At 32.2% G+C, this 18,888-nt stretch overlaps 3 protein-coding genes across 3 annotated transcripts; all 3 read right to left on the bottom strand.

The window, feature by feature from the left end:
• Positions 1–37: 37 nt before the first annotated feature.
• On the bottom strand, positions 38–1,244 carry LOC126677687 (peroxisomal and mitochondrial division factor 2-like). Its single transcript, XM_050372442.2, has 2 exons — positions 1,135–1,244; positions 38–1,035 (listed from the first exon to the last, which is right to left on the bottom strand). The coding sequence occupies exon 2, from the start codon at positions 1,025–1,027 to the stop codon at positions 257–259; it is 771 nt and encodes a 256-aa protein (XP_050228399.1). The 5' UTR covers positions 1,028–1,035; positions 1,135–1,244; the 3' UTR covers positions 38–256.
• A 2,157-nt stretch (positions 1,245–3,401) lies between these two features.
• Positions 3,402–3,951, bottom strand: LOC126678731 (transcription factor PAR1). The gene has a single exon (XM_050373629.1). The coding sequence runs from the start codon at positions 3,838–3,840 to the stop codon at positions 3,487–3,489; it is 354 nt and encodes a 117-aa protein (XP_050229586.1). The 5' UTR covers positions 3,841–3,951; the 3' UTR covers positions 3,402–3,486.
• Positions 3,952–8,195: 4,244 nt separating this feature from the next.
• On the bottom strand, positions 8,196–15,584 carry LOC126677112 (mitogen-activated protein kinase 20-like). Its single transcript, XM_050371569.2, has 10 exons — positions 15,029–15,584; positions 13,012–13,420; positions 12,523–12,650; positions 12,346–12,405; positions 11,432–11,581; positions 10,979–11,134; positions 10,679–10,890; positions 10,407–10,508; positions 9,120–9,283; positions 8,196–9,043 (listed from the first exon to the last, which is right to left on the bottom strand). Exons 1-10 carry the CDS (start codon positions 15,059–15,061, stop codon positions 8,595–8,597), a joined length of 1,863 nt encoding a protein of 620 aa, XP_050227526.1. The 5' UTR covers positions 15,062–15,584; the 3' UTR covers positions 8,196–8,594.
• Between the last annotated feature and the right edge of the window lie 3,304 nt (positions 15,585–18,888).

Raw genomic sequence — 18,888 nt, 5'->3', positions numbered from 1 at the left:
ATCATTCAGCAACAGTCAATGTTGCCTAATAGCTGCATTAAACCAATCAAAACTAATTCCATTATGAGTAGCAGTTAGTTGGATAACTTTGTAATACTTCCAACATAGCAAACCAAAGTAAGTCAACTTTTGAACATATAAAACATTCAGATATTCATATTACTGTAAATCAAAAGCTAAAAAAAAAAACAATCTCCACCAAAATTAAAAACCATTACCATTACGAATATCGCCTAGCAAAACTGAAATTCGCCAATCAAGATCGCTTAACACAGCAAACATAACCCACAGCAGCAGCAAATACAACAGCACCAGCTGAACAACCAGCAATCATTGGCCAATCCATAATCTTCTCTTCCGACCTTGCGAATTCACCTACAATCCCATTGATCTCCTTCACTTTAGTAGCCAGAATCTCGGTCTCATCCAGCTTCTCCTGCGCCTCTTTAATCTTCCCCAACAAACTCCTCTCATTCTCCTGAGAGGCCTCCTTCAATTGCACCAAATCATTCTCGAGTTCGAGATATTTGTTCTTAAACTGAACAATTTCCTTCTCTTTTAAATCAATTTTTTCGCGCATTTCCTCTTCGATTCTCACTCTCTTGCTCCTCTCCTCAATTTCTTTCATCTCCAGAACTCCAATTTTCCTCTCTAACTCCCTCACTTTCTTCTCAATCTCGATTTTCTCCTTCTTTATCTCTTCTATTTCTCCTTCTTTAATTCCGATCACTTTCTTCAGCTCTTTTACCTCGTTATTCGCCTCTTCGCCTTCGCTCATCGCGGAAACTAAATCGTGTTGCAGTCGAGACACTTCTGTTTCCAGCTCCGATGCTCTTTTAGCAACTACTTCTAGGTATTTTGCTTGCTGTTCGGATTCTGATTTACTCAATTTTAACGATTCGATCTCGGCCGTTAAGTTCTCGTTCTCGCTCTCTAATGATTCGATTCTCTGTTTCAGCTTAGCTGTTGCTTCTGTTGTCTGATCTTCCTCGTTCTCTACTGGAACGACGCCGTTTTCGTCCGCCATTTGTTAAACTGCAGGGAATAAGAAAGTGAATTAGATTGTATGAGGAAAAGACGGAGAAATGGTGTTTTTCTCGGCAACCAAACAGAAAGTGGAAGGTTCTACTTTACCTGTGAGTGTGGAGGATTTTCTTTTATCTTTTTCCGGGAAAGTGAGGATGGGAAAATGGCAGAAATTGATACGAAAGATAATAGGGTTTATTTTAATGAGAATAGACGGTTGAGATTGTTTCCGTTTTCTGAGGGAGCCGCTGAGATTGTTTCAAAATGAGGAATTTGGTATCGTGCTTAAAGGTGCGGTGGGATCGTCTATGATTTAGTCAAATGGGTTAGCCGGCTAGCTCTTTGTGTGTGTGTGTGTCTTTAGGGAGAGCATGGTTAGAGCTAAATAGATTAGAAAAGTTAGATTTAAAGAATGAAAGTTTGCATTCAATAGTAAAGGTTTGATAATTGATAATTCATAGAATGGATTTGATCCAAAGAATTTATCCACCATCTTTAAACGAATATGATTTCTTAATCAAAAGATTTATCTATTCGTTTTTAAAAATATCTAATTCATAAATATAAAGTGTCTAAATCAATAACAAATGATTTGAGATGATGCTTATAAATGAAGATATAGTTGCATTTTCGGAATAATATGATTCTAAAATCAATAAATAGTATCTTTAAAGTTGGAATGAACTATCAAATAAAGTCAAATTTATGATTTCGAAAAGAAAAAAAAATCTTCGAAGTAAGTATTTTGGAACAAAAAAAACACCCTTGAAATAGGTGTTTTGTTTCGTTTTATCTGTTCAGTGCCAAATGGTACAATAATTTACTGTCACCTCAACTCCGATTGCTCCGATTATTTTGTGTCACCGTAGTTAGGGGGAAAAACGAGTCAGATTAGTTAAGTTGTAAGTGTTTTTATCTATAGCCATAAATTTATCCTTAATTGATATTTTCTACCAAGTTGAGGGGGCAAACAAAGCTTTGTTGATTTTAAATTTATACATTCAATTAACTTATTATGCTCAAATTTAAGGACAAGCCGAAAGACAAAAAAAACAATAGAGCCGTCTCTCTCTTTTGAGAAACCTCTCAAATTCAGTTTTTTTAGCCTTTCTCATAGTTTTTGTCTTTAATTTTGAATAAAATTTATTTCTTGGACAATTTTGGTCTAAATTTATATATTATTTTCTACTTTAGCATCTTAATTTTATTAGATCTATTCTAATCGAAATTAATAATAGTTTTTTTCATCGTTGGAGATGAAATTGTTTTTTACGATGCAAGCGATTTGGATCTCTAAAACAATTAGAGTCACCATCTTACGACGGATTTCACCAAATATCGGTATGTTTTGCGTCAGTATAGATGATGTCTTTGATGTTTAAGAGAAGAGATATGTCACTGAAGATGTGATTAAGGGCTCTAATGATGAAGTTATAGCTGCTAGTTGTAGCAGTCGTGCGATTAAAGTTAGTATTATCATGGCAAGCGAAGGTAATCTAATTCCCTTTATTTTAAAGATTGTAATGGATGCCTTCAACAACAACTCTTTACTTTGTAATATTATCAGTTTGATAGCACATGACTACTTTAGCTTAATTGAGATGCATATATATTGTTTTAATTACGATAGAAAATCTCATGTGGTAGCATATGACTATTTTAGTTTATCTAATTGGTTGGGACATGTCCCTCTGATTATCAAATTCTATGTACTGGCTGATCAATCAGCTTTTGATTAATAGAAGTTTTTTATTTCAAAAAAAAAACAATAGAAAAAAAATCCAAAAAAATAAACGAAAGATTTGTATTTTTTTTTTTCAAATACAAAACATTTGATTAATTACTGTTAGTTTGATTTATTAAGATCAGGCTTGTGCATCTATTTTAAAACATTGATCATACAAGTTTTATACTGCGTGCTCTCCTAATAGGCTAATACATTGCAAAAGAAAATTGCTAGAGAGTGCATGTAGCAGAATCCTTTTATTTTGTGAATCTATACAAAAAATAAACATATAATTCAAAAAATTTACATTACATTTTGTTAGATCATGTAATATTAGAGCAATTGACATTCAAACGGATATATATAGTCTGTAACTGTAACATGAATAATTAGAACTGTGGTCCATCTATGGTAAAGATAAACAATTAAATATGGAAAAAAAAAGAGGCAAGAGAAATAGAAAGAAGGAAAATTACATTCTCTACAATATGTGGAGTAACTAAGATTTTCCCAAAATTCTAAAACCTATCCATAAATATTAATAAAAGCAAAAAAGTCATTAGTTACCAACAAGTTGTAATTCAAATAGTATAAGCACCGGAAAGAAAACTATTAATTTTAAAAGATAATAAATAAATAAATAAATAAATTATAACAAAAAAATATATATAAAAAAGGATCATGAAAGGGTTAAAAATATAAAAAATACTATATGTTACTTTGTTTTTGAAATTTTAACCTCCAAACTTCCTCTTCTCCTTGTCCATCCCTTGAAGAAAGCTAGAAAGAATTTTCATAGCTTGAATTTGAGACTGTAAATCCAAAATATAATGAGCAGTTTCTTGAAATAACTCATCAATCCCATCAATGGACTCACCTCCGGGCAATATCATCTTCAATACCCATATTTTTTTCTCTAATAATTCATCTTCTTCTTCATTATTAGTCATCTTCTTCTTATTATTATTCTTGACCAACTGATCTCTTCTCTTTGACGACGATCTTCTTGCTCGACGCTGTCTGTTTCGTCGAGAACTCGATAAAGAAGCGTGCGTTTTGCTTTCATAGCTGCGGAGTGTGGTTTCCATTGATAGTATTTGCAGTAGTAGGAGATAGAGATGGGAGAATAAGATAGAAAGTGAGAGAAGAGAAGGGTTTTGAGCTTATGCCCTTTGTTTGAATGTAAAAATTATCTTTAATACAATGAATGTACTATGTTATTTTATAACATAAAATGTTAATATATTGATTCTGTTTTGAGCAGCTTGCCGTCTAGCGTTATTTTTATACCATTTGAATTATAATTCGTTAGTTATAGTGATCCTATTTTTAAAATGTGTTATATTGTTTAAATATAAAAAATAAAATTTATCAATAAAAAAGGTAGAAAAATTTATGGATTATATATTGATGTAACATGTATGTTGTATGTTGTAAATAAATTTAATTCATTTATAATTTTTTTATTTATATACAAATTACATTCACTCTCAAATTGATAGATAATGTTTTATTTTTTTATTTAAAGTATACACAGTCGTTTATAACTTGAATAATAGATTACCATATATAAATAAAAAGAAATTGAAAACTATTATTATATTAAATAAGTATAAATGGAATTTTTTTAAAAAGAAATTAACTTACTATATATAGATAAATTATTATATTAATATTTATATGTGTCATATGTTGTTTATAAATTTGAAATGAAAAAATAATTACTTATTGATTAATTTTATATGATTATAATAAATGTCATTTTGTAATTTTTAATTAAATTATATATATTATGCTATTAATAAAAAAAAATTAACTAAATATAGTAATATTTGTAGTACAAGGTATATATATAATGTTTTAGACCGGTTTTAACTATGAAACGACATATATAAATTTTATAGTTAGATTAATTTTTATTCGAGCCGGATAAATTTGTTGCGGAAGGTAAAATTTAATCTTAAAATTTAAACAAATGTATATACTTAGGTCGGTATTTTTAGTAAACTTATTTGCTAACTCAAAAGTGAATACCACTTATATATGCTAATTCACTTAAAATGAAAAAATAATTAACCAACTCACTTACGCTTTCAAAAAAATAAAGGATTGAGATTCTCGCAAGTTCATTTGAATTTGAGGGGGTCATGATCACGATCTACACCGTTCATTATAAAATGAACGGTGTAATTTAATTTGATTAAAATTGTGCTTTTCTGATCAACACCATTCATTTTGAAACGAACGGTATAGATCGTGAACATGACCCCCTCAAGCTCAAAATTGAGCTTGAGGAAATCCCAATCCGAAAATAAATTGCATAAAGAGAAATATGTTTAGATTAGATAAAGATGTTAATCCATGATGCGTTCTGTTAAGAGAAGAGGATGTTGTTGAGTTCCAGAAATGGCAATGCCAACGAAGCTGGCCCCATCCTAATTTGGCTTCCCAAGTCCTTGTCTTCCAATCTTTGATGGAGTTTCTGAGGTGGATTTCACGCTCTAACTAGACACCGGTTTATTGCAACTCGCGGCTCACTCAAAAACCATCAACCATCGGAAATTTTGTCGGAGTCTTGAAGAAAATTTGCCGGAAAAAATGTCAAAATACATGGCTGGAGTCTTGCTGAAAATTTGCCGTCCACAGAAATGTTACCGAAAAATTTGTCGGCCGGCAACAGCCAATAGTGATAAACAACGCGATCAACAGTGTGGCTAATGTGCTATGTGTAATGTTGACAACTGAATTGTTAGCTTTATTGTGTAAGCCTTTTTTTTAATGTTTTCAAGTGTATTTAAAATATTTTTTAGTATTTCTAAGTGGTATTTAGATGTTTTGTTGGTTGTTTTTTGTTGTGTTATATTTTTTGAATGTTCGATAGTTTATAAATGTTGTAGTGTTTTTTAAGTAAATTTTTTTTCATTAGTTTTATAAATATATTTCAACATCTTTGAAAAATACCTTTTATTTTCAATGTTTTAATATGATTCCTACCCCCCCGTACGTGGAAGTATTAGGTTTACAACCCCACGCGCACTTTAGGAGATTGGAAAGTAAGAAATATTTGGATGATGAAGGTGTAGGATAAGGGTCCACTGAAAGGGAAGAGACATCACATGCGATCACGTGCTTCTCTTAAACTTAACACCGCCCATGTGCTACCCTTTCTCTCTCTATATCACTACCAATCGCATGCCTGCCACGTCCTAATTCTCTTAATCCCCAGCCCCCACATAAATAGAAATTACTTTTACTTAAGTATTCCACTTGATTTAATGTGACTCGTTAATTTATAATTTATTATTTATTAATTAATTTTTTTTATAATAATAAATACTAGTAATAGTATTTTTTTTATATAAAAATTGCAATTTAAATTATAAATATGAACGTTAAAATATAAAAAAAATCGAATTTATATTTATTTTAATTAATATTTCTTTTTATAATTAAATTTTTAAAACTAATATAAAATATATAAATAAAATATTACTTGATTTTCTAATTGATGCTATTTCTAATTTGATGGCTTGTTTGGTAGTTAGACAGTTTGATACTCGTATAAATAATTTGTTTTTGCAGCTATTATTGATGGATACCGAATCCTACCTTAAATATAATAGAGCTGAGTCACATGAGATCCACTCTCTGGTGACACCGGACTCCCATTAGAAGAGCAATGCATATAAGAAAGATGGCTGAATCTATAAGATTCGCCATCATATCATTAAATAAGACGAAGACTGAATCCCTTAGAACTCGGCCAAAACGCGTTGATCCTGAGATTCTGATAGATCGCTTGACCTACATAATTTCGAAGTACCTTCCTATCTGGATATAAACTCCAACTTGGGAAGATAAACTATAATTTAGGAAGACGAGACTATTTAGAAAGACGTTACTAAATAGCACTCATGTCTGAATAAGCAAAGATCACGTCAAATCAGGGTCAATTCGTACAAAGTAGGATTCACTTTCCTACTACAACACTGAGTATGCAATCATCATAAAAGAAGCATGATATATGCCTAAAAACACAATTACATTTATATACTCAAAACGCTGCTCAAAACTCTAAACTGACTTTAGCATCGGAGAGTTAATTGGACAACCACCGTTCGGTTAGCTTCTACCCTGTTTTGCAGGTCTCATTCACCGGTTCAGAAGGCAGACTTCATCAATTATATATCAAAATAAATATTTTAATATTTCCTCCGTCCCATTTAAAAAGAAAGATATCATATTTTTGGTTGTCTCATATAAGAAGGTCATATCGTGTTTTTTGTGTGAATTTATATTGAATTTTTATTTTTACCTCTTTAAAAATTCTCAAATACATTAAATAAAAATTCAATTAACAATGCACTTAGATTTAAATGGCCTTCTATGTTTGGATGGTATAGTATTTTGTGCATGACACAGATAATTCCAATTCCCAATAAATGTCCACTTGCTAATTTATAGCAATTGACTATTATCAACGTTTAATTTTTTTAATTAATAAGGGTAGATATGAAACAATATAATATTGTCTAATTTTATTAATTTTGGTGTAAAATTCATTTCTCCCTTTTTAAACGGGACGGAAGGAGTAGTATTTAAGCATGGAGTCAAATCGTGTTATACGAGACCTAATCCAAAATGGCTAAAGCTCTCAAATTAAGTGCATTATTGAGTTTTTAGATTCGAATTTTAGTAGGATTAATGGTTTACGATCAATTTTAAAATTTTAAAATCTAACTACTAATGCTAACAACTAACTATATCTCCAGAGAAAATAAGTCATATTTTGAATTTAAATTTGATTCAACAATTAATTTGAATATTTGAATTTAAACTTAATCTGATTAATAATAAAACTAATTCTAATAAAATAAATTTTAATAATTTGGGAGCTGATTTCCTCAGATTATAGTGGCGATAATGTAGCGGTGTTTCCAATAAGGAAACCAAGCAGTCACTGGGATTGTGTGAGATTTGGTGTGAATGTTCTGACTTGTTGCTTTTACACACAACACAACACAACACAAGCTGCTTCCCATTTCTTTATTTTTTGCATCAAACCTCACATCATCTTCCTCTTTTTTTAATTTATTCTATCCTTTAGATTTGACTATTTTATTTGATTTCCGTACCTATTTCAAGTACATTTAAGTTTTAAATTTAAATTTTTAAGATTAGACTTTTGTAGCTGCAATTTTTGTTGACTTAATATTACACATTACATCCACAATTGATTGGTATTAGAACAAAAGAAATGTAATTTACTAAATGTACATCTATCTATATATCTATAATGAGAACTGATGAGATATAGCCGAACCGACCAACGTATACTATATGAATGCATGAGAGACTCACATAATGAGATGCTATCAATAAATTATAAAATTGATTGTAATCTATGCACACCATATGAACTTTGCACAAAAGAATTGTGAGATATGAACGTAAATAATTGTAAAATATGAACGATTAGGAAATTATAGCATCTTACAAGTAATTCTGCTACTGCTGGTGTAAATTTAAACCAACAAATCCACTGCCGGAGCTAACAATTTTTGCTATATGAAGCATTTGAAATTATTTTCATTCCATTAAAGGTTCGTATTTAATTTTAAAGCAGCCCCCAAAAACCAAGCCAGAAAAAGGGCTCCATCATGTGCACGCTAATGTTTATCTTTTAATTTTTATTTTTCTTTTTTTCTCGATGTTCAAACATAAATTCAATAATATACATTTGAGTATGATTTTCACGATCTCATGATAAAACCTAATGATTAGACGATCTCATAAATTGTTATGGAGACTCGCAACTCCTTGGTCCGTTAATATAGCTTTCTCATGCCACATTGAATAGTCCCGCTTTTCTATGTACGGCAGCAGTTGTAGCAGAAGCAGCAGTACCAATTCCGCCATACTGACCCTTGGCCTGCAACAAGCTCGCATTGATTGTAATTCTATCATCAATATGTTCTACCTTATTCATCCCCGCCCGGGTCATAAAAAAGGGGTTGGAGTCAATGTTGATCGCTATATCTGGTGCAAATCGAGCCCCTATATTCGTTCCCATACCGCATTGTTGTACTTGTTTTTGTGAAGACATGTCCCCCTGAGTTTCAAATGTAGATCTTTCTTGCTTCGCACCGCTCAGTTTTTGGTAGGCAAATGAAGGAACGGCAGCCTGAGGGACGACACTGCCTCTGACATATGTTCTAGGGTCATACGCATCTTTCATTATACTTCCATTGTTATATGCAGCAACTGGCCCACCAGCTTTTCCTAATTTATCTGTTAAAGCACAATATGAAAGAAATTTTTATACATGTGAAACAGTTTAACCAGATGTAACATAAGCTGAAATTACCAAGCGGAATTCTTTGTTGTGATTGCAGGGCTGATATATTTACATGAATTCCCCCAGAATCCCGGGAATTATTGTTATATGTTTCGTCTACAGACGGCCGATCTCTCAAGGAAGTGATGGTTTGTTCTCTAGGAGGAACCGTGTTTGAATGAAGAATTGTAGACCTGAAAGAATATAAAAATGCAATGTTATCTTTTTAAAGTAATTGAACTGTATTTCAAAATAAAAAAATGAATTGTTCAACTATATTGATTATTGATTCGACTAGAGGGGCTCCTAGCGGCTAACTTGTATTAAGGCCGACCAACCTGAAATACTTTATAATTACTCAATCAAAACATTTAACACAAATTCAAGCATTTGAAAAACCACATAATTTTTTTTTAAAAATAACTTCTGAAAACTAACATATGCTACTGGTCACATGCAATAGAGCACTACTCTAAAGAAAGAAAAGAGATTATAGAATTAATAAAAACATGAATTACAAGATTATAACTAAAATACAATAACAATGACATTTGAAAAAACCAATCATTAAAGTGCAGAAAGTTTTCACATTTGAATAAACAAATGCAAAGAAACGAGTGTTCCCACAACTTACAAGTAAAGCAAAACATTCATATATTTTAAGTATCAAATTAATATGAGAATGTTAATAAAACTAAAAATTATGGATAATTATTTAAGGATACAATACTTCATAATTCTAAACTGTTATTTAGAAAGAACTTATTTTATATGCCTAAGCAATTTACAAACTAAGTGAAGAAGTTTAAAATCCCAAACCAATCAAACTTTGTGATTCAGATTATTTTAAACAAACAAATCGACTCCTATGCTTTGACCAGGTTCTCCTGAATATTTGAACTTCACTAAAGGCCCTATGAGCTCACCGGTTTATGCAAAGTTTATAAGCTCAAATAAACCATCACCACAAGACCTGTTTTTAATAATTAATTACTAAACCTACTGACAATGACATACTGAATGCCATTGTCTAATTCAGTGTACAAAAACAGCAATCTTCCTTCTACTCAACCATTGCCCTATAGCTACCAGGTGCCAACATTGCAAAATTTCTTGCCACATATGATGAATAAATGAAGTCGTGATTTTAAATACTATAGACTTAAACTATTAAATTTAACCCAACCATTTACTAATACTATCAATAATAGAACAGAGAATAGTAAGGAGCTGCTCTTACAACATAATTTGAGCAAAAGAGCATGGACAGTAATAGTTGCAAAACTAAAATAACTCAGAAAATCCAGTGTACAATACCTAGGAAGAGATACATGCTTTCTTTCAAGAGGAGTTACAGCACCACTTTTACCATTGTTCTCCTCAAGATGTGCAAATTGCTTTCTAAATTGATCAACAGCACTGTTATGTGGAATGTGAAACACAAAAAGTTAGGGAAAACTGAAAGCGATAATTATTGTTATCTACACCCATAACATGAAACTGTTATCTAAAAAGTCATGATTTGGATCCAAGGTTTCTTTATCACCAGACAGACAGATAAAGATAAGAGAGTGGGGGAGAGAGGGAACCTTGGGTAAAGAAAGTTCGTCCTCTCAGTTCCATTTACATAGTCCTTAAGCAATTGAGGATGGTATTCCAGTATCTCTCGGAAAATTAGCTCTCGTATGTCCTCCTTTGTAACTCTCCGCCTCTCAAACTCAAACTCCATCTTTGTTATTGGTTGACAAGAAGGCTCTCTCTCAACTTTTGCCAATCCTTTAAAATAAGGATCTGCCAATGCCTGGCAAAGTATCAAACAATCAAAAAAATTACAAAACCAAATAGTTGTAACGTAGCATACTTGTCAGTTTTGAATTAAGAGGGAGCACCTCTTCAGCAGTCGGTCGGTCTTTTGGGTCAAATGCAAGGAGCCTTTCCAGCAGCCGCAATGCCAAAGGATCAGCATTTGGAAATTTCTGTGCAAATGACACAGGCTGCTTTTTCCTCATGCTTGTTAAGTATCTCCTTGCCTTTTCATTTCGAACCTGGAAAAGTAAAGTACAAAGTTGAAATTCATAATGTACTTGTTTCTTTGCAAGTTAAAACATTTGTCAGGTAGTTGCTTGGTTGTGCAAATGTGCATCTGCATGTCAATAAAATTCATAATAGATCATATACAGGTGCCGGTGTAAGAGTGGATGTGGTGAGGTGCGGATGCCTAATATAAATGTGGGTGCAATTCAAGCAATAAATGTGAATGAGCACTACCACAAGCACACAAGAATCTGGAATTCAAAACTTGAAACATTACAACAGATATACAATATAGACAATGGGCTTACTCTTGATATTGTATCTAGTGATGGAGTACCGAGCAGGTCTGTCATCAAATCCAGCTGGTGAACAACATTTTTTCCAGGAAAGAGTGGTTTCCCAGTTAGTACTTCAGCAAAGATGCAGCCTATGCTCCATATATCAATTGCTGGGGTATACTGCATCCATATCAGATTAAACAAAACAATCAAAATTGAAGTAACCACAAACAAACATAAAGAGCCAGAGCCATACTCTTTAGTTGTACTATTACAAAATAGAGTTTCACATCCATTATAAAAACGACAGGACTATGCAATTTTGTAGAAAGGTCTATACATTGTGTTCCCCCTCCCAACTTATATAAAATATCTCAATTCTGCCCCAAATCTCAAAAGATCTAACTATTAAGAGATGAGTAATACTAGCATAAAACTTCAGTGTAATTCCTCATTCAAAGGCTTAATGCCTCTCATAGTCTTCAGAAGAAACTCCATACACTTAATAATTATTTCAACTCCACATAGTTAACCATCTATACCACTTTCTTTCTTCTTAAATGAAAAAGAATACTCTTCCTTTAGAATATGGAGTGCACCATATGACATATCACTACTTGAAACAAAGACAAATTGTAGTATCAAAATCATAACTAGGAAACAAACAAACGCGTAAGAACAGAAGGTAATCAAGCCTCATGTACACAAAAAAAACCGTTATATAACTAGGAAACTTCGAAATTTCATCATAACCATTTGCCACCGGTCAGAAGACCAAATAGCTTAAAAATAAGTTTGTACTTGAACTATTTAGAACTAGAACTTTAAAATAAGCCAATAATTATTATAATTGAGAACCGCCATATAAGCAAGTGCATTACAGCTATGAGATCTTGAGCTACTAGATACTGATGAACAAATTTAAATTTGTCAAATCAACATACTTTTGAGTAAAATGATCCACAGAGTTCAGGAGCTCTATACCATCGTGTAGCAACATAATCCTGTAAATATACCATCAGAATGCCAAATTATCATCTTCTTGTGTACAAGAGTAGTATGAATAAATCTGGGCCTAGGACAGAAGTATAATCACAAGTGTAATTTGCTAGAAGGCGTACCGTCCAAAATATTGTTGTGGGTGTATCATTGAAAGCAACTCTTGCTAGTCCAAAATCACAAATTTTAAGTTTACAATTCGCATTTGCCAAAATATTCTTAGGTTTTAAATCTCGGTGATAGACATTTGCTGCAATAAATGAGATAAAAATTAGTAGATACGTGGAAATTCCCAAGAAACAGTTGACACGAAAGGGAAGATAGGCTAGATGCATGAAATGTGTAAAAAATAATCTTAATAAACAGCTTCTAAAACTTCTAATAGAAAACACAGTACAACAAACAAAAAGAGTCCCAAATTGTATAACTAAGGTGACATGCCAGCAGTGGCATTTTGTGTGACCTAAAATGGTAAACAATACAAGGTATAGTTGCTACATCATATTTGAAAGATCCATGATAATAGTGAATCATGAGTTGCCGAAATTATCTTCTGAAAACTATTAAGATCGGTACTAACAGTAACAATAAGAGAGCCATAATATTAATACCTGTGTGGATATACTTTAAAGCACGAAGAAGCTGATAAAGAAAAAACTGATAATGCTCTCGGGTCAAGTCATCATTGGCTTTTATAACTTGATGTAGATCCGACTCCATTAGCTCAAAGACAACATAAATATCTTTAAACTCCCTTCTTGACGGTGGGAGCATAACATGTTTAATCTCCACAATATCAGGGTGTCTTAGTAGTCTAAGCAGCTTTATCTCACGAAGAATACGAGCAGCGTCTGAAATGTGTTCAAAAATATCATGTATTTTCTTTATTGCCACTTTTTCACCAGTGTGAGTGTCAATTGCTGAACAAACAACTCCATAACTGCCTTTTCCAATAACTTCTTGAATTTTGTACCTATTGGCGTCACCATACTCGGAGAAGAAATCCATCTCTGCTGAATTCTGAAGCATAGGGCTCCACGTCAAATGAAAGTACCAAAAAAGAAACACAAGAATCTCATATGAAACACTTTGTATAGTATGAATCGTCTGCCAATTTATTCTATTTACCATTTTTCTTAAAAAGCCATCTTCATAAGTAATTAATTTCAAATTTCATGTATTCATGAAAAAATAATCTAACTTTACAGCACATAACAGCTTCAAATCACATGTACCGTCTCTTTTAAACTTTACTCAATTTTTTCCTTATCGGAAGGTCTACTGGATTAGGCTCATTAATAATGATTCAAATGCTGATAAGGAATAACCAAATTTCTTTACTATAGATATATACATCAAAATTGGATATTTATCTACTAAGATCGAATGGTTTTCTAAATAGCTCCACCGTCAAATACTCAAAACATTAAGTAACTTTTGTCTTCGAGACAACTTCATTAGTGGTTGAAAACAGTAGGAATGCATCAAAGCACATAGTAAATTTAAAAACACATGCATAAATATATCTGTATCTAAGATAAGAAAACAGGGCGGTGAAATTAACTAAATACTGACTAAATAAAAGCTTGAAAAATACTAAACTAAAACCAATTGAATCTTTGTCACACATCAACAGTCGAGAATAATAACGTTTATAATTCTTGGTAGGGAACAAGAAGGGTTTGTTGAAAAAGCAGAGTAGAATGCAAAAGAATCAGTACCTAAATTAGCCCACAACACAAACGAGCAACTAATCTCACTCCCAGAATATATGAAACAACACATAAATATGCAGACACTTTATATAAAAATACCCATTTACTTTAAAATGCAAAAAAATCTATTTGGAACAAGCCCTACATTGAAATGAAGTAAAAAAAAATTATGAATGGATACGGAAAATGTCCTTTAAAGGTACTAATCAAAACACTTACTAATTGGTATATAGTATCTGATCCACTTGCAGAAAAAAGGGGATGGGAATAAATGAAAAATGGAATCTGAACAAATGATGGAAAAGGCAGTAGCATTTAATTCAATGGATTTCACTCTAGAAACAACACGAAACCCCACCCCCAACCCCACCCTCTTTTTTCCAATAACGCCACTACTATCCAATTTGCCGAGTTGAAGAGGCAGAATTAATGGGCAAAAAAAAGCTTGAAAGCAGCTCACGGATAATGAACTTATCCGGCACCTCAACTCCAACAATATTAAAAAAAGAGTCAAAAAAACATATATATTTGTTTAACCATAATTTCCAAAACAAAACCTAACCAAACCAAAAGGATTTAAACTAGAAATCTCACCTGCTCATAAACCAACCAACTAAATTTTATGTTTTCTTCTGGAAAATAGATTCAATTCAACAGTTGAATTGTGCAAGCCACTGAAAACTAATCCAAGTTATGCTTCAAAAAAGAACTTTTTAAAAATAAAATTGATGCCAAAATGATGAAAAGATAAAGTTGATCTATTTTTAGAAAAATAACACTGATGAACAGTAATCAGTTGATGCGCGTATTAAACAAATCAAAAGCATCTGAATTAGCGACAAAAAAAAACTAATCATAACAATGAATCAAGAGTTAGTTAAATTAAAGAATAAAAACAATAATAATTGATCACCTTCTTCCTTTGATCTTGCTGCTGCTGCTGCATTTCAGAGCTGCCAAAATTTCAATTAAAAAACACACGCAGTGGATCAAAACGACGGCGTTTTAAGCCGACTGAGATCAAATAAAGAATTGAAAAAAAATATCCGTCTCGAGCTATCTCAATAACAAGAAGAAGAAGAAGAAGGAATCAGCCGCATTTGCCCCATCTACCTCTGCTCCGAATAACCAAACTAAAATCCCAGCGCAAATGTCTCACCAATTCCTTCATACACTTGAATAAACCAAACTCCAATTCCAGCATAAATCACCAGCAATACAGCTACTGTTCAGAACGACGACGTTTGAGCAATTCAGCGAGAAGCGGTTGCATTTCCTTAGATCGGAATGGAACCCTAATAAGAAATTAGAGAGAGGTTGGTTTTGTTTTAACGTCGAAGGAAGGTGAAGCGTGTGGCTTAGAGTGGAGAAGCTGTGAGATCCCTTTCTCTCTGTAAGTCTACACCGACAAGTGAGAGAAAGTTAACTAAAAGAGAGAGAAGCATATGTATGGCGTGAATCTAGACCAACTACTTCTTTTTAATTACTCCATCGGAACCTATACTTTTGTTGGATATTATACACATCATTTCTTTTATACGATACGGATACCATACGATACGCATGGGCTTATTTTCAAATACGGTCGGAGTACATCTGTTCATGGGTTGAGTTCGAACCGGGTCCGGCGGGCTTTGTACTTTTTTATACAAACCCAAGTCCGGCCCGAGCCCGGCTCGGGTTTTACATTTCCTATAAAATTCGGTCCTAAAACTATATTTTTATAGCCCCGGGCCGGCTTATATGTAAACTTTACAAAAATAAAAGCCCGAGCCCGCCGATAAAATAGCGGCTTATTGCGGGTTCGGGCTTAGGATGAAAATTATTGCCCAAACTCGACCCTAAGCACCGGGCTTAGACGGATCTGGACGGGTACCTAAATCCATGAACATGTCTAGATTGGAATGACAATCTCGAGTTTACTTTCTACAATTCATTTATATTCCGAATCAAACCGAGTTTTTAGGTGTTTATGTTGCTTTACAAGTGTTCGTATTCTGTCAAGTTTTGAACAAGGTGTTCATATTTAGTTCATATAATATTATATTATTCATTTTAACTCGTGCTCATTTGTTTAATATAATGAACGAGCTCGTCAACATATTTGTGAAGGCAGTTAACGAGTTCGTTTATAAGTTTATTTATTTGGACGCTAAACGAACACGGACTGAAATATTATACTATTTTTTTAATAAAAACTGCGTATTTTATCTAAAACAATATCATCTTGATGTATTAAAAGAATATTTCATATTAAATTGAAAAATAATTAGCTAAATCACGAATTTTTTATCAAATTTTTATACGAATCAATTCATGAACTCTTTATCAAGCTCGTTCACAATTTCTAAATCGAACTCATCCACAAATAAACAGGTTCATTAAAATAAACAAGTTGAACACCACTATTTTTATGTTTGGCTCGTTTAAATAAATGAACATAGAATAAAGCTCAAGCTCGATTTGTTTATAATACGAACAAACGAGAACCAAATCCTTATCGAGTCAAAAGCCAATTTGTTCATGAGTAGTTCGGTTCATTTACAATCCAGCCGATCCCACTAAAAAAAAAAATTAATTTGGTATAAGCTTAAAGTAGGTATACATTTAGAGGTGTAAATGGGCAAAGCCGAGCCTAAAATACATCAAGTTTAATCTCAAGTTCGAGTATGTTGTACAGGCTCGAGCTCGAATGGATTTAAATTTTCAAGCTCGAACTTGCATAATATTTGACCTTCTTGAGCTCAAGCTAAACTCGAGTTTAATAAAAATAATAAAAAAAACTGTTAAAAACTATATATTCGATGAATTTTAACTTCTTTTATTATAAAATATGTAATAATTTAATAATATGATATATATATATATATATATATATATATATATATATATATATAATTATGGTTAGAGATGAAAAGACTCAAATGTAAAACTCTAATATTTTGAGTAAGGCAAAAGTAACAAAAAAATTCTTGATTTTTTTTTAAAAATCTAGATCAATTTTTTTATTTTTTTAGGCAACAATTAAACTCTTATATTTTGAAAATTGAACAATTAAACTTTTATTGTTTTAAACCGAACAAAAAAACTCTTTTATTTTATTTTTTGAACACTTACCCCCTCAAACTTTCAGTAAATATTTTAAATATTAATTTTTTTTTTTAATTTTTTTCCTATATGATTATGAGGAGAATTTTTTAGGTAAATTCAGTCTATCGCGTTATTCGTGGACTAAGTCTATAATATTATTACACATCATTAAAATAATGACACTATTGTAATATTACTATTCAAATATGTAAAAAAGTAACAACCAAAATTATAATAGCACCACTATTTTAATAAAATGTCATAATATGATAGATTAATCCACTTATAACGTGGTAGACTGAGTCTATTTAAGAATTTCTCGATTATAAGAAACATGTCAGTTATCAACGAGTGTTTTTAATAGTGTTGAATGAAAGAAATTATTTGTTCTATTTTAAAATAAAGAGAACTTAATTATACCTAAAAAAAATCTGCACATTTATAAAAGTTACGAACAATGTTTTTCTATACCTTTTTGCCTTTGAATAAAGAATAAGTTTTAGGCCTACTAAATTTGATTTTGGATAATAACAGCTTTGACATGGTGGATTCAGAAATATAAAATCTCAGAAAAAAAGTTGGAAGATATATTTTAGATCGAATACTTAGTGAATTGGAACAAAAATTATTCATAATGAAACAAAAATCCAAACTGCAAACGAGGTGCTTAGGACTAAAAATTATTCACTATGCTTTATAATTATTCGGCTAATAATCACCCATAGCCCCTCAACTTTAAAGATACGGGCATTAAACTCCCTGATGTTTAAAAACGGGCGTTAAATTCCCTGAATTTTGTGGCGGCGCTCACAAAACCCCCTAAGCTCCAAATATGACGAAAATACCCCTGGCGCCGTTTTTTCAGTCAACTGACATTTAAAAAAAAACTGACACTGTCATATCATCTGACACGTCAGAAATATACCTTAAAAAATTCAAACACCCAAAATACCCCTAATTTAATTTTTTAAAAAAAATCAAACCAATCCAATTTAATATAAACCATTCTGTCAACCCAAAAACCGACCCAACCACCACCCCACCAACCGACCCGCCACCCAACCACCGCCGGAAAATTTTCCGGTCATCTTCTCCATTTTGAAGATTTTCCAGTCATCTTTATCTGTTCCTCTGAGGAACAATTCGCGACGGTCTGTTCCTCAGAGCGATGAAAATTTTGGTGACCGGAAAATTTTCCGGTCATCATTCACTCGGAGAAGATGACCGGAAAATTTTCCGGTGGTGGTGGAGTGGCGGTGGTGGTTAGATCAGTGGCAGTTTGGATTTAAATGTGTGGTTGGATTTTGAGTTGGGTTTTTTCATTTTATCAGATATTATATTAAGGGGTGTTTTAGATATTTTCATTTTTTTTTATCTTTTGATGACATGTCATCTGACACTTGGTGCTGTCAATTTTTTTTTCTGTTTCAAAAGACAGCCGCCAAACAAAAGACGGCGCCAGGGGCATTTTTGTCGAAAAGGGCTTTTGTGAGCGCCGCCATAAAATTCAGGGGGTTTAGCGCCCGTTTTTAAACATCAGGGGGTTTAGCGCCCGTACCCCTAAAATTGAGGGACCATGGGTGATTATTAGCCTAATTATTCACTCTTAACAATACATATTTAAAAAATTATTAAAAATAAATATAAATAATAAAATAGCTTTGTATTGATATACTAAAAATT

The sequence above is a fragment of the Mercurialis annua genome, linkage group LG4 (genome assembly GCF_937616625.2).
Source record: "Mercurialis annua linkage group LG4, ddMerAnnu1.2, whole genome shotgun sequence".
NCBI lineage: Eukaryota > Viridiplantae > Streptophyta > Magnoliopsida > Malpighiales > Euphorbiaceae > Mercurialis > Mercurialis annua.
The sequence above is the reverse complement of the archived record's forward strand: the minus strand, read 5'-3'. Positions and strand labels throughout refer to the sequence as shown.